This window comes from Rattus norvegicus, chromosome 6 (assembly GCF_021556685.1).
Source record: "Rattus norvegicus strain SHRSP/BbbUtx chromosome 6, alternate assembly SHRSP_T2T, whole genome shotgun sequence".
Classification (NCBI taxonomy): domain Eukaryota; kingdom Metazoa; phylum Chordata; class Mammalia; order Rodentia; family Muridae; genus Rattus; species Rattus norvegicus.
Genome location: NC_141539.1, coordinates 15,187,081 through 15,202,435, shown reverse-complemented (window position 1 = coordinate 15,202,435; position 15,355 = coordinate 15,187,081). Strand labels below are relative to the sequence as shown.

Below are 15,355 nucleotides of genomic sequence, written 5' to 3'. Positions count from 1 at the left end.
ATAATTTCAAATGTCAAACAATAGGGAACTCAGCAGGCGGCTGGCAGACCCTAAGCCTCCATATAAATTCTGAAAGCTGTGTAGACTTTGTTGGTTTTATAAACTGTTCAGCGCCTCTTGTCCTTCTAAGCCCCCTCCCCACCTCCTCTACCCCATTAGGGTCCCTGCTTTGGGGAGCTCTCCTGCCTCCCTCCCCTAGGAAGACAGCTGTGCAGGAAAAGGAAGGAGTCACGCACACTTCCTGGCTCCCTTCTTCACCTGGTTCATCTTTTTCACATTTACTCTTTCCCTTGTTGATCAGTGACCACCTTCATCGGTTCAAGTGGCTCCTGATGGCTTTCCTGGGCCTCTGATGGGTTCTCCCCCCCCCCCCAAAAAAAAAACACACCACGTTTTGAACCGGGCCGAATCGCTTGGGAGAGCTTGAACCACCACTGTGCCCCTGCTGGCTGGGGAGGGGATAGGTGGCTGCTTTCAGAGAGGCCTGTGAGGGGAAATTCGCCGGATGGTCCATCTGTATTCTGGCCTTCCTCACATCCCAGAGGAAAACAGTGTGAATGAAGTGGCAGCTTTAATGTGCTGTCTGCTGGAAGAGAGGCACGCTTCGGACCGGGGCTAAAGAAGCAAAGAGGAGAAGCGACAAGAACTCATGTCCGCAGGGCGCTCCCTCGTCAAGGCTCATCCTGCCTTCCTCAGCATAAAGGCCCGAGTGAGGTGGGAGTCGCACGGGGAGCAAGAGAGATCTGCAGGCTTACCTGGGGTCTCAAGGTTTCATTTTTACTCCGGATAACCAGCGGCGGAGAAAATCTCTTGTGCAGCTCTCCATGCTAGAGGGCTCCGGGAGAAACTGGCAATTAGCAATGTGTTGCTTTCCCTTGGCATTAACCTATGTCGTACAAACCCCGCGGCATCTGTGCCTGCAGCTAGCCCTACGTCCTCCAGTGACGGACCCAAGAGTCAGCCCTGCCACTCAGAGCTACAGGAACTCCTCTACACACTGAGCACTGCGCTTCCTCGGAAACAGCTCATAACCTGGGAAGACCGTGAGCTGCAGTTTCAAAGATCAATTTCAAATGTCCTATTCGCCCCGGGAACCTGTCCCACCCTGATAATTCCTCTAACCTGGGGCTTCAATTTCTCTTATCCATAATGACAGTGTGTTGTTCTGTGGAAGCAAGAATGAAGCAGATACCAGTCACCACGAAAGTTACGCGCTAATTCTGCTAACAATGAACTTCTGAGGGAGTGGTCCCCTGCTAGGAGAGTCGAGTCTGCCCCGGGTTAAGCCGTGGTGAAAGGGAATAAGGGCCGAGGTGCTGCAAAGACCCGAGTGCTGCCACTCACTGGGACGAACCCGATGTTCTCCTAACAGGCCCTTGCGCTGTGAAGCCCGACTCCCTGCCGGGGCATCCGAAGCGAAGATCCCGACCCCGAAGAAAGCATCCGAATCCCAGGGGTAACGTCGTCCGCGCCCACCTGGCTTCCCTTCCCGGGATGGCCGGCTTGTGGATGTCTTTCTACTACCAGTCCAAAACGTTTAGGCCTCTCCTCGCCGAGGCCACGGCTTCAGAAGGTGGAGTGTTTCAAGCTTTTTCGAAGTCGGTGGTGCCCGACTGTGTTGGTCTTAAAGATTCGCATTATTTTGGGCTCGCTCAGGAGTGGGCAAAAGTCTTGATTGGGCCCCATGTCCCGACTCCTCTGAGGTGCTCCCGGTACAATGGGCTTCTGCTCGTTCGGATTTCACCCTCCATCCTCCTCCTAATTCCAATCTTATAGACACCGAAGAAATTTCCACAAGAGATTCCTCCGGGACAGTGTACAGTGGCCTAAGCCTTGACACCAGGATGTACCAGGCTGGGGTCACCACCTGGTTAGCAACCCTACCCCTAAACTCAGGCGGCAGGAATCCTTTCCTTTCTTTCCTCACCATCACCGCGAGGTGTCCAGGAGGAAGTCCAGCCACGAGGACTACCTTACAACAGGAAGCGAGAAAAGGAAGGGCAGAGTTGGGCCAGCCCAGGCTTATTGCTCCTCGGTGGAAGTTCACCCATTTCAGACTCTCCTAGTTCTGGCAAGGGCTCTGGGCAGGTTTTTCAATAAAAGCCTTGGTGTCTCTTCCGGAGTCCCTGCATATGTTGAGCAGGTAGGGCCATGGAGACTTCCCAGATTCTTTGCTCTGTGGCGGTGGGCTCTGGTTTTCTCCCAGAAGTCCAATGCGCCCCAATCTTCCTGGCTTTGCTTACCGTTTCCTGGCTGTGGATACCGGAACCACCACCTGCTCTCTAGACAGGGGTGCCACTCCCTTAAGATGCCCCTCAGAAGATTCTGACGCAAGTACTCCAGAAAGTAGGCAGGGAGGGCTTACGGGCTGCTCTGAACCCCTGTGGTTTTGTTTTAACCCCCAAGGCAGAGTTGTCCACCACCCCCACCCCCACCCCCACCCCCACCAAGTCTTGTCCAATGCTCCTAATGACTGGATCCTGCTGCCTTCAACACTCCAGGACTGTGTGGGTGTATTACCTGCTTAGGATCAAACTGAAGGGCATCCTTTAGCACTGCCAGCAGAGCAGGAAGGGACACTTATGTCCCCAGGTCCCAGGGTAAAATCCCTTGGCTGCTGGGGTGAGGTAGGTTATAGGAAGCAGATGGAAGAAGGCCCCATAAGAATAAATAGTGTTCACTGAGTCTGAGTGGTTTTTACAAGTCACCATCATATTTTATGTCCAGTTTTCACGTTCTGAAGGGAGCAACGGCTTATTCAGTGGATTTCTGCATCTTTTTCTCAGTGTTTAAATACCTATTTTCCAGGCTAGCTGAGAGAGGAAGAATGAAAGATGAGAGCCCTAGCAAACCCAAGGTGCTCTGAAGCCACTTCACAGATCCCTGCCTCCTAGGGCACCAGGAACTTAGGTCAGGGGTCCCACCCGGGCAGACATTAGAGAGAGTGCTTCTGTTAGGATCGCTCTTCAGCTGCCATATCTAGGCTGGGATCAGTTCCTTTTCTGGACAAGTAGCTAGGTACAGAGGGCCTAACCTGTAAGCCCCTCTACAAATCACTTCTCTGACATCAGCAGGTCACCCTGCAGGAATAGTAGTGGGCAGAGACAACAGGGGACAGCTGTGTTTCTTGGAGAGAAATCTGAAGTGGAGAAAGCGTGGTATGTAGATGTGTTGTGTGTTCAAGTTCACAACACTAGACAGGTTCACTGTACACTACCTTATACATAGGTTAATGAGGGAGAGTGCTTGTGTGACAGTATTTTGGGAGCCTGTATGCTTGCTTCTGTATTTGAGCGGAGGTATTAACAACAGATGCTATAATCTGTTTCCCTGGGAGGCTAATTGAGATAGATTTTAGTGCTATCCAAAATGGATGGACTATAGCAGCCTTTCAATAATTGTGACCAGAAACAATTAAACATGTATTCTCTTTGCTACGTAATACTCAACAGTCTGTTTCCCTGCAAGCTTGAGACTAGGGGTGACTTGGAAGGTACAGGCTACTGGGTCTTCTTTCTCCAGCAAAGTAATTGTGCAGAAGTGTGGGCTATGACATCACCAAGCAGTCTGGCCAAGTGGGCTGACACAGGCGACTTCGTTTGGAATTCTCCAGACAGACTTTCAGGCAATAGCTTCTAGTTCTGCACACCTCAAGTCGGAGGAAGTTGGGCTGTTCAGTCTGAAACAGACAGAGCAAACCAGTTTCAGGGAGTGCATTCTGGAAGCAGCAACTTCAAGGGTCCAAGGATACTCCCAGGGTTGGGATTTCTCTTCTGAGCAGAAATTGGGTGGTGTGTGTGTGTGTGTGTGTGTGTGTGTGTAGGAACCCAGCCTCTAGGAGTCTTCCTAGGGTGGTACATTCCCTTCGAACTCCAGGCAGGTAAGACCTGGTCAGTTCATTCAACTGCCTCAGTCGTGGGTGAAGAAATTCTTGATAAAAAATCTGAGCGAAGAGTCTTTCTGAGTTTATGGTCAAAACAGAAAGTGGTGGTTTTTTTAATAGAAAGGAAAAGTCCCCCTAGGACCCCAAAACTGCCTGCTCCCCTCCACCCCTTCCAGGCCAGCGAGGGGCCGCTTCCCTTCAAGTCCTGCGCAGCGGTTACTCTTACTGAGAATCAATACTGAGAAGCCTTAACTTTCTTCTCAGTGAGTTTTGCCTGGTTTGAATTCGACTGGACCGGCCTGGACCTGTTAGACAAGGGTGGGGGGCTAAAACTCCAGGCCGAGAGTAATACTGTAGACTTATTTACAGCTAGAGCAGCAATCGCAGGGCACCACGCTGAGGCATTCCTGGGCTGCCCGTGGAAGTCAGTGTGCCCACTTGGCAGCAGGAACAATACCGGCTGTACCGCTGGCGATCCGCTCTCTTTCTCCTCCACTGTATCTGATGTAGGTTGCCAGACTCAGAGACCTTTCCGCTTCTGGGAACCTTGGTCTCAGTCACTGCTACCGGTCCTGTGACTCTGCCCACCGTGTGGTTTCCAGTTCTAGTGACTTCGACCATGCGGAGGAGTATTCACACTCAAAACCTCCCAATTTCCCTCCCAGATCCCACAACTCCAAAGTCATTTAGTACTTCTGCACGCACGCTTTCTCACCTCTTCAACAAACACAGAGATGGGGGGAAATATCAGGCGTGGGGGTGGGGGTGTGGCGCTCCCGGAGGTGGCTACGGGGGAAGCGAAAGTCTGGTCCGTGTTTCTGCAGAGCGCTCTGCGGAGAAAACGGACTGAGGTCTCACAGGGAGGTTTCGGAGTTTTCAGTCCCATTCCTTCACCTTGCCAGAGACACACATCGAGGGAAGGTTGTTCCAGGTTTGCAGTCCTCTGCCGGCCTATCACTACCCAGACCTGCCCACCAGTCCCTGTAGAGATTCCAGTCCCTGTTAGGGAAATCAGACGCCCGGACACGTGAAGCCACCGGGCCTCGGGGCATATATCCATATATTTATGATTTCTAATTTTATTATAAAATAAAAGCAGAAATATCTCCCGACGAACATTCACATGAGGGCATAAAAAGGAACAGGCAAGTCTGCGGCTGCGGAGGCACTCTGGGCTAGGAGCACGGAGGCCACAGTCCCAGGAGGAAGAGGAGAACCAGCGCGGTGGGGAGGACCGAGTGGGGGGGGGAGAGAGAGAGAGAGAGAGAGAGAGAGAGAGAGAGAGAGAGAGAGAGAGAGAGAGAGAGACTTTCAGGTGCTGCTGAAGTGCAGCCTTTCCTTTTCATTTATTAGGCAGAAGCTGGCACCTCGGGCTCACATTGAGAGGAGAGAGCTGCTGTCTTTGAGGACCAAAGGCCCAGGAAGGATGTCTACCTCCATTCACATCATGTCAGATGGACTCTTAGAAAGTTAGAAAACGGACTCAAATAGATGGCCAGAAGACTAAGGGTACGATGTGAGAAATGAGAGAGAGAGAGAGAGAGAGAGAGAGAGAGAGAGAGAGAGAGAGAGAGATCCAGAAATGTATAAAGGGGAAAAAGAAAAGCAAAAAGAGGCAGAGAGAAAAAAATGAAAAGAGGAGACATAAGAAACCCGAAGGGAAAATGGAGGAAAGAAAAGAGCAAGAGAAAGGGAAGAGATTTTAAAAGGGGTGGTGGTCGTTTATAATTTATTCCCTTGCCCAGTTCAAGACTAGGTCCCTGGCCTCCAAAGGATCTCAAAAGCAACTTGAGAATGAATCCCGCAAAGGACCCCGAGCAGACCATTGTCCACTTTGTCCCGCCGCCGGTTCTGCCGCTCCAGCGTGGCAGGGCAGTCTTCCAGTACCCGGTCCAGACTCCAATCTACCGCCCTCCCACACCGCCTCTCAAGTCCCCGCACCAAGCACGGAAAGCAAGCGCCGGGAGGCGAGCAGAGCTCTAGGAGCCTAGGTCCACAAGGTTGGCCGACATGGGGTTGAGTATGGAGTCCTGCAGGCTGTGGTGATGCTGCAGTGGATCCGCGCCGCCTCCACCGGGCACTGGCACGGGCACTGCGCTCGGGCCCGGAGGGTGGCCCAGGCTGTGTAGGGAAGGCAACCCAGGGGGCGGCGGCGGGCTGAGCAACAGTGCGGGACTGGATGACGAGTGGTCTGGAGTCCCCGACGGCGTCTTCTCGTCCTCGGAACTGCCTAGCACCGACTTGCCGCTGCCATTGAGCGAGGAAGCCAGCGGGTTGTGGCTACTGGAATTGGAGTTCTCGCTGTTCTCCCTGCAAGCGCGGGAGGAAAGGATCGAGGTCAGCGGGAAACCAAGGCCACTCCGTGCCACCCCTCAGGATACCAGCACCTGGGGCCGCTGCGGTTGCAAAAGGGTGACTTCCGTTTCTATCATCCCCCACACCTGGCCTTCGGTTCTTTATTGCGTTCTCAAACCCTCAACACTCTCGTTTTTCTCTTGTCTCTCTCCCTGTATCAGTTCACGTTCTTAATTTGATGACTACCTTTCCTGCTCTTGTCAGGTCCTGTCTCCAACCTCATTCCTTTCCCGCCTTGCACCGAAGTGGGGTGCCAGGGGTTAGGGGAGTGAGGGAAAACACCAGGATTTTCAAAGCACGTAGGCCGGACAAACGAGCTTTGCTGGGTAGAAGTAGGGACAAGAAGCTTCAGGTACAGCGGCCCCAGGCTGAGGGGCCCACTTAGAGTTCGGTAGGCACCGGCCTAGTTTCCCTTTGCCTTTCTCTTTGCAAGGGAAACACCCGGTTGTTACTGAGAGTATGTTCCCTGATTCCGAACTGAGCAGGCTCTGTGAGCTCTATTGGACTGGGCAGAAAGATGGGACTTTGTGAATGCAGGACTCCTTTCCCTAGCCCTCGACTGAAAAGTTTAGCCAGGTGACTGGACGCTCAGTATGGAGAGCAGCCCCAAGGAGAAGGCAGAAGGAAGGGCAGGGTGGTTAGAGCTGGCTCAGATCCTAAGCAGAAACAAGAGGGCATAATCTGTAGCTCCCACCTGGGGCCTGGAACCCGCGCCGCTTGGTCCTTGGCGAGCCAGTACTCAGTACCAGCCCGAGAAAGGGGAACCCATCATAAATGAATCCATCTTCTACTCTGCTTTTGTGGACAGCCCCTGCCCAGATGTGGACATTTGAAATCCTGGGTAAAACCTATTTGTGGATTCCTAACGGCCGTTCTTTCAGATTTCTTGGGAGGAATGAGTGAGACATATCCTCACCGATAGTCCAACTTGAAGCTTTCAAATACCCAGGTGCAGTCTGCAGCTTGTCCTTCTGTTCCTACTGTCCAACGCCCTTATCCTGGACTAGGATCATTGGAACTGTGTCGAACAAATCCACATCAACTAACCCAGGTGTCTTGTTTTGCTGTTCCCCGAAGGAAAACTTCTGTTCCCATAATCCATTTCTCTCCATTTCCCTAGTTTCTTTGTCCAGATTTAAGCTCGGAGGAGGAATGCAGACAGTCACGGGGGTATAGCTTAGTTTAGTTCAGAAAGTCTTGGATTCCGATAGAAAAGAAAACTGATGGAAAACTCCCAGCCCTTCGACAGATCCCAGTTTACCTCACACACCCGACTTGCCCGTGAAAGAGAGCAGGACCAGAGGAGACAAAAGTCAAGGGTCTGCCCAATCCAGGGAAGTCTTGCGGTATTCAGCAGGTCAGAAAAGGGGTGTGTGCTTGCCTTCTCTCCCACAGCTGACACTTCCTCCCCGAGGCCTTTTCACGCGGGATAACTCCCAACTCTCTTGTGTCCAGCTCTTATGCCCAGAAAAGGAATATTCTTGCCTAGATGTTACCTTCATTACCCAGATAATACTACGAAGTTTCCAATCCCAGCTCTAACCCCTAAAAAAACCGCTTTACCTTGGAGGTGACGTCCTAAACTCCCTGATCCTCGACTCATTTGGTTATCAGAGGAAGATAAGGCCCTGAGCCTTCCTCGTAGGGGATTCAGGCCCACAGCCCTGCCCTCTCTGAAACTCTCTGTTTTTCCAATCTAGTCCACAAGCGACTGCAGAATTAGTTACTGAGAACTTACGCCCACTTTGCCCGCTTTAGACAAATTCCCGCCTGCTCAGTCTCCAAAAAAGAGACTAAGCGCTGTTTTGAGCTGCAGCCGAGGTTGCACCGGGGCCCGGGTGCGATTTAGTCCTGCCCAGGAGCCCTCCCCCCAAACCCAACCCCCAACCCCGCACCCCGTTCCTCCCGGGACAAGGGAAGTCGGCGCCGATGCTCACTTACTCGTACCTTTCCTTGGCCTCCGCCGCCCTGTCGCGCTGCCGCCGGTTTTTGAACCAGTTGCTGACCTGCGTGGTGGTGAGGCCGGTGGCCTCGGCCAGCTCGCGCTTCTCCCGCGGCGACGGGTAAGGGTTGTGCGCATACCACTCGCGCAGCACGCTGCGGCTCTTCTCCTTGAAGCAGTAGCTGGTCTCCTCGCCGTCCCAGATGGAGCGGGGCAGCGGGAACTTGCGCCGCACGCGGTACTTGCCCACGGCGCCCAGGGGCCGGCCGCGCAGCTTCTCCGCCTCGATGTAGTGCGCCTTGAGCCACAGCTGCTGCAGCTTGGCGTGGTTGTGCGGCGAGAACTGGTGGCTCTCCAGGATTTTGTAGAGCTCGCGGAAGTTGCCCCGGTGAAAGGCCACCACGGCCTTGGCCTTGAGCACGCTTTCATTCTTGTGGAGGTGCTCGCAGGCAGGCAGCGACCACAGGAAGCGACCTAGCCGCTCGATGTTGCCGCCCTGCTGCAGCACCTCGCACACGCACGCCACTTGCTCCTGCGTGAAGCCGAAGGTGGGCAGCATGGACATGGTGCCGGCTGCGCGCCCGCCCGCCCGCCCGCGCGCGCCCTCACCGCGCCTTGCGGCCCCGCATGGGCGCCTCCCCGCCGGCCCGGGCCGGCCGACAGGCGGGCGGGGCCCCCTGGCCAGACGCCGGCTCCGGAGCCGCTCCTGAGTCACTGCGATCTGTCCTCGCTCCCGCCGCCGGCCCCGCGCAGCTCCGCGCCCCCGCCGCCCGCGTGCCTTGCCCGCGCCCAAGCCCGGGGGCCGCCCGGGGCGCCGCTCCGCATGCTCCGCGCCCGCCCGCCGCTCGCTCGCCCGCTCCTCGCTCGTTCGCTCTCCCTCCCGTCTAGCTCGCTCGCAGCTTTTTTAATAATATTATTCTAAGCGGGCATGAGGCGCGGCGGCCCGCGCCCTGATTGGTCGGGTTATCTGACCCGGGGCCTGCCCGCGCCAGACAATAGTCGAGTCAAATTATTCGCCATGGAGACGCTGTCAGTCACCGGTAACCCGAGCCACCGCGGCCCGGGCGGCTCCCCCCTCGGCCAGCTCCGCTGACAGATCGCCCCGGCTCTGCGTAGAGCGAAGGGAGGCCGAGACGGGAGCCCCAGGCACTCCCAGAGCCCGGGAGGCGGAGAGGAGACGGGCTGGGGCCCCGAGACGGCGGTGATTGACGGGGCGGACGCCCAAAGAGCAGAGGAGGAGGAGACCCCGAAGAAGGGGGGCTGGGTGGGGGCCCTGGAAGAAAAGAGGAGGACCGAGGTGGGGAAGGAGGGGAGTAGAAGGGAAGGCGGAGGACCGTTTAGGGGGATGCCTTTCTGGAAAGGAAAAGAGGGGGACAGAGGAGCCTTCAAGAGGAAGAAGTGTGAGACACCCCCTTTTTTTCTTTAAATAAGAGGCGTCCCAACATCCTCGCCCAGGCCTCGCCAGGTGCTCCAGCTCCGGCTGGGTCACCGCGTTGCTCGGAAGGTCGCAGCTGACAGACAGAGATACTATAACCCAGGAGGAGGTCAGTGGGATGGAGTTTGGATTCTCCTAGGGGGGCTCTGAAAGACTTGGCTTTTCTAGCTGACAACACCCCACCCCCATGCTAGGAACCCGGGACCCGAGCTGTCCCCCCGGGAATGGGGGAGGAGGTGGGGAGAGAAGTCAGAGATTTGGCAGTGACCGCAGCTGGACGCCTGAGAATCAACTTCCCGGAGGATCCCGCCTTTCCTTCCTTTCCGAGCGGGCTGCTTGCCCCGCGGCCCGTACCGCCCACACTCGGCGCGATTTGCTCCTTGCCAGGCGGGGACTCAGATTTAACCCCACGGGGCCCAGGGCCCGAGAAACTACCGGTAGTCTTGTGTGGCCTTTACGGAAGTTGACTCTTGCAAGGTCGGCGACAATAAACCGGGAACTCGCGTAGACCGGCAGACTGCCCTGGGGAGCCCAGGACAGCCAGTGTAGGGTGATTGTCGCACTTTCCGGGGTGCGTGAGGGGGAAATGCTCAGAAGAGAGGAGGCAGCATTTACCAGCTTCCTGTCTCCCTACTTCTAGGTTCGGGTTCCTGGTCGCTTTCTGCCTGAGAAGCCAGCGCTAAGTTCCGGCATGATGGCCTTAGAAAGTGGGTTGGAGGAGCTCCTGTTTTTTGCTTCTTTGTCGGAACACCCCGAGAAAACACGTGGTGCTGGTCCTTCGGAAGAAACGAGCAGTAGAAGGTTGGGGTGCATTGGAAGGGGAGTGGTCAGGGACATCCCTGAAGTTTCTAGAGTTTGAAAAGCCTCATTTCTTTGCCTGGCTTGTTCTTTGAGCGTCCATTCCGCCCTTTCCCACACGACTGCACGCTCCCAGTGACGTGATCAATGCCAAGACCCAAGGAGTCACAGATCACACTAAAACCTCTAGGCCTCATAGTTAACACCACTGTCAGCTTTCTAAGCGGAGAGGCAGATATTCTGGGGAGTTCGGAGCCTCAGCTTTGGTTTCTGACTTTGCCGGTTGTTTATGGGTAAGGTACATATTTGTTTATTTAAAGATTCAGCATGATTTCCCGAACTTCCCCTGTGCTCCAGAATGCCCCCTTTTGGGTAAGTACGGGGAGAGTGGAGCCCTGTGGCTTTCTCTAAGACTTTATCTCCCTGATCCCCGTCCTCTTGAGTTGAGGACAGAAGACTGCCCAAGTAGGTGCTAAGCCAGCACCAGAACAAGTTCCTGCAGAAATCCAGATGTCATCTTTGTGGACTTCCTCTGTGGGCAGATCCTAGTGTATCTAGGCTACACTATCTAAAGATCCATGATAAGGGCTTTGCCCTCTAGAGAGCTTTGAGGGTCCCAGGAGACCTGGGAACTATATTGCCCAGATTGTCAGGATCCATACTTGCTGCTAAGGGTGGACCAGAGTTAAAAGGATTCAGCTGACCAGAAGATCCTCGCTCTTGTCACAGACAGATAAAAGAAGGCCAGGAAAGAAAAGAAATACATTGGTTGGGTGTTAGGCCAGTTAGTCACTTCCTGGTTTAAGACTCTGGACCCATTTCACCATTAGCTGAGGCCTCAGTGATCTCCCTAATCCCCCTCAGAGCTGGACTGCAGTAGCTTTGAGAGTATTAACGTTGCCAAGAATGATCACTCCAACCCTAACCCTGGTTTGACCACAAACCTGTTCCTTGTTGGGCCCTTGAGGCTTTAAGTTGATGGAGCTCCTCTCATGACTGGGTCCTGACAATGCTCATGACGGGAAGATTTTCTGAGTCCTGGAGCCCCACAATTCTGAACCTCCCCTTGCTGCCTTCTTTGTGGCCCCCAAGCCACCAATCCTGCCTGGAGCCTCCAGGCAACAGTCTGCAGCAGGCAGAGCAGAGCGGATGAGGGGCTTGCCACCCAGGGTGTCCAGTGAAAAGCCATTACTCATTAAGCATAGAAAACCTGTAGCCCCATAACCCAATGCAGGGGTGTGATATGATACTAGCTAACCCGTCCTACCTTTGTCACAAACCAGTTCTAGCAGGTTTGGGCCAGAACCTCTTGGCAGCTGGGGGCTGCCTGGATGCCTGCCCTAAAAAGGTTAGAATCTCAGCTAGGGTCTCTTTGCACGCAGCAGTCTCTGTCTGGCCCCTCCCTCTCAGAATTCGCACCAGGACAAAGCCTAGGCTGTCTGGGTGGGGATTTGATGGACACCAGTGCAACACTCAGACAAGCTCTGCCCTGGGCTCCAGCACGGTGAGCAGCTGCTTGAGAGGCCTGTAGTGCCAAGTACTTAGGATCTCTACTTGACACCGGCTTTCAGCCTGGCCTCGCACCCCCCACAAGCGCTTGCTTTAGAAGTTCACCATGGGCAGAGTGCTTTATGACCAGGATGGAGGAAACTTTTGTAAACGTTTGGGAATGTACGTTTCATTGAAATGTCTCCTTGCACTCCCAGTTGCGCTGCGAAGTTCCCTGGGAGCATCGGACTTTCTGGATGACACTAATGAGTTCAGGAGCTCATGTCGACAGGATTTCTTTGGCCCAGACTTTTGGGCTGAAACGGTCTACGGGCCTTGTGCCTGGAGATTGACAGGAAACTCGTAGGATGGGGCCTGAAGGCCACCACTGACTGCACGCATTGACCGGCAGACATCTGGCACACCGCAATCCCGTACAGCCTATGGGTCTCCCAATGGATTTCTGCGCTTGGGCTGGGGCTATTCGAAGTGAATCGGGGTGGGGGGGGCGGGAAGACTTGCTGCTTATATCCAAGGCCAGCGGACCAAGAGACCTTCGCTCCGGGGAAAGCTTGTAACTCAATAAAGAAAAAAAGGGAGTTCTCCGCAGGAAATCAGAGAAGCAGAGCGTGTGCGCGTGTGCGCGCGTGCTAATCTTTATTTTTCCCAGCCTGTAAAGACTGCAGAAATCTCCCGGACTGACTCAAACTCTGTAGCTCCCTGCTTAATCTGTGATGCTCTGCACCCGAGGCTCAGAGAAGGGACGTCTGAGTTGTTGCAGGTCACGGTGCAGCACTGGACATTCTTTCTCTGCCACCAACTTTCCCCAATCTTCTTGGGCCTGAGCAGTGCGTTTCGTTGAAAGCGGGCCAGCAGTCTAAGCGGGCGTGCATTGCAGCCCTCTGCGCCTCACCTATGGTAGCTTATGGTAGCCGCCAGGTCTGCTGTGTCCCCCACAAGTGCTACAAGCGTTTGCAAAATCTGTCACCCCTCAGTTTTCTGTGTTGCCCAATGTGTAAGAACACGTCAGATGCTGGTTTACAGCTCGTGCCAGTTCTCAAGTTTGCAGGGCCCTGGGCTCCGTGACTTCACTCTGAAAAGGGTGTAAACAGTATTGTCGCCTGCGCTGCACGTGGCTATGGGTGTGACAAGCCCCATGGGTCAGAGCAGCACGGATCCCAGGGCGTCTTTCTGTCGCTCTGACCTGCGAGCCTTTAGCCTGAGACCCACCAGGCAGTCTGGAAGACTGACTTTAGAAAACGGTTTGGGGACCGCGGCCATACCCGGGATCTTGTGCGAACGAAAAGAGAGAGCACCGGGCTCCAAGAGCGTTTGGAGGCCCTTAAAGCAGATGATCCGCCTGGGAGGTGCCAGTGGCAGGTGGTGTTTTAGGCGACTAAAAACGCCTGGCCACTTTCCTGCGGTGACCGGCCCGGTCTCTCCCGTGATTGCTGCTCAGGCCCGGTGCGCCTTTGGACACCGCTGCACCCCGTGCGGGGCCTCTTCGGATGGAGGTGGGGGACGCGGGCGCAGGGGGCCCAGCATCCGGAGAAGGGCCGGTTCATGGAATTTTCAGGAAACTGCTGAAATCGACCCCGCCGTGGTTTTTCCGCGGGACAGTAGAGTGACTGTGCGTTCCTGGGCAGTTTGTTGTAGACACAATGTGCGAGCGCCGCCACGCGTTAAGTCCCCAAGTTCAGGTCTAAAGGTGAATTTACTCAGTTTCCCCTAGGCCTCTAGAGCAAGAGGGAGAAAGCTCCCTGACAGATCGCTAGCTCCTCCGAGGCTGTCCTCACAGCACCCCCATCCACACACACACACACACACACACACACACACACACACACACACACACACACGGGTTACCAGATAGGTGTGGTCACAAGATCCCGCGAGGTTTTTTTCTTTCCTTCTGTGTTCCCCCTGAAGGGTCTGGGCTCCTAGGACTTGCTTAAATGGATGCCTGAATGACCACAGGGATTTGACTGGCAGCAACAACTGGGAAGTCATTAGGCCAGTCAATGACTTCCTCCTCCCTTCTGCTCGACAATCCTAGCACATTCTTTAGAACTTCCATTTTGTTTGTAGAGAAAAATCCTACAGAGCCGAGTGCTCTCCTCCAGCATGCAGACGAGGGAGTTGAAGTCTCATGGCACAGGAAACCACAGACTGAAAACACAGGGGTTCACTGCTTCCAACAGCAGCACAGTCTCTCTGGTCACAGGGACGTTTTCTGAGTTATTCTGATTTGGGGTGGTGATGGCGGTGATGCAATCTTTAGTTGTGTTTTCTCACTTTACAAAAATTCTCTATAGAGAAAAGTTAGATCAAATTTCCTGGAAGAAGTGAGTCCCTCTTCCTCTTCCTTTTCTCCTCTTCCTCTTCTTTCATTACCTGTGAGAAACTCTCTGGGGGTAGGGGTTCCTTGCTTGGCACTTCTCTCTTATGTGGTATCTAGTTTGTATTACCAGTACCCATAATGCATCAGCCCCACCCCTCCCCCAAGGTAGTGACCTAAGCCATTGGCAACCTCCATTGGGTAGCACCTGGATGAGGCCCGCCAGCAACTCAGGGCTTCCTACCGAGCTCTGCACTTTGAAGGAGACCTGGAAAAGGCTAACATTGTTCTTACCTTGGAAACCCAATACCTTGTTGTCATTTTGAATTAAGACTAAAATCCCCAGGCCGATTCTTATGGGATGATGTGCACTAATTGATTTATGCAGAGTGCTGTAAGAACACTTTAATGAAGTAGGTAGAAACAAGATATGGGAGAGCAGATAGCACAGGGACACCCAGTGCATGAGACTGCTGCAGAGGGAACTGGTCAAAACCAGCCTTAAACGAATGTCTTCTATTAGCATGGTGGCACTCTGGTTTGTGGTGACAGGCACAGCTGGTCCTTTTGCAGTAACTGTCTCCATCCAACCATTCTAATAGACCTGCACCGTCAGCATGTGCTCACACGCGGAGAATGCAAGGGGCCTGGAGCAGGAGTCATGGGCTTTGGGACCAGGCAGCTATGGGTCCTTGATTCACAGGCACCGCTTCAGTGAGTTACTGAAGCCTGGAGCTTTATTTTGCTCATCTGTAAAATGGCGTTAGGAGCCCAACAGCAAGCATTCAACAGTTGTTTGGTAAGTTGAATGCAATTTCTAAGCTCAGTAAGGATCTTAGTAGGTGCTTAATAATTGAGTCTGTCATCACGAGGGCTATGTCTGTGAAAGTGTGGAGTTCCATGTAATACGTGGATCTCAGCCTCTGAACATCCTTAGTTTTCTTTTCTTTTCTTTTAAGATTTATTCATTTTGTGTATGTGAATACACTATTGCTGTCTTCAGACACACCAGAAGAGGGTGTTGGATCTCATTACAATGGATGTGAGCCACCATGTGGCTGCTGGGAATTGAACTCAGGTCCTCTGGAAGAGCAGTCGGTGCTCTTAACCGCTGAG

General features: G+C 54.0%; 1 protein-coding gene and 1 long non-coding RNA gene across 5 annotated transcripts; one reads left to right on the top strand and one right to left on the bottom strand.

Annotated features, from left to right (window-relative positions):
• Nucleotides 1-2,691: 2,691 nt before the first annotated feature.
• Nucleotides 2,692-9,066, bottom strand: Six2 (SIX homeobox 2). 3 transcript variants are annotated; one of them, XM_087554039.1, is made up of 2 exons: nucleotides 8,186-9,066; nucleotides 2,692-3,679 (listed from the first exon to the last, which is right to left on the bottom strand). In XM_087554039.1, the coding sequence occupies exons 1-2, from the start codon at nucleotides 8,743-8,745 to the stop codon at nucleotides 3,622-3,624; spliced, it is 618 nt and encodes a 205-aa protein (XP_087410165.1). In that variant the 5' UTR covers nucleotides 8,746-9,066; the 3' UTR covers nucleotides 2,692-3,621. The 3 variants fall into 3 exon arrangements, with proteins under 3 accessions (XP_087410165.1, XP_087410164.1, NP_001178837.1); XM_087554038.1 differs by lacking the exon at nucleotides 2,692-3,679 and adding an exon at nucleotides 4,937-6,193 and having other exon boundaries at nucleotides 8,180-9,066; NM_001191908.1 differs by lacking the exon at nucleotides 2,692-3,679 and adding an exon at nucleotides 5,427-6,193 and having other exon boundaries at nucleotides 8,186-8,745.
• A 208-nt stretch (nucleotides 9,067-9,274) lies between these two features.
• Nucleotides 9,275-10,483, top strand: LOC102551142 (uncharacterized). Of its 2 annotated transcripts, XR_015622215.1 has the most exons (3): nucleotides 9,275-9,477; nucleotides 9,612-9,724; nucleotides 10,256-10,483. It is a non-coding gene; the product is annotated as an uncharacterized LOC102551142 (long non-coding RNA). The 2 variants fall into 2 exon arrangements; XR_015622214.1 differs by having other exon boundaries at nucleotides 9,457-9,724.
• Nucleotides 10,484-15,355: the final 4,872 nt, after the last annotated feature.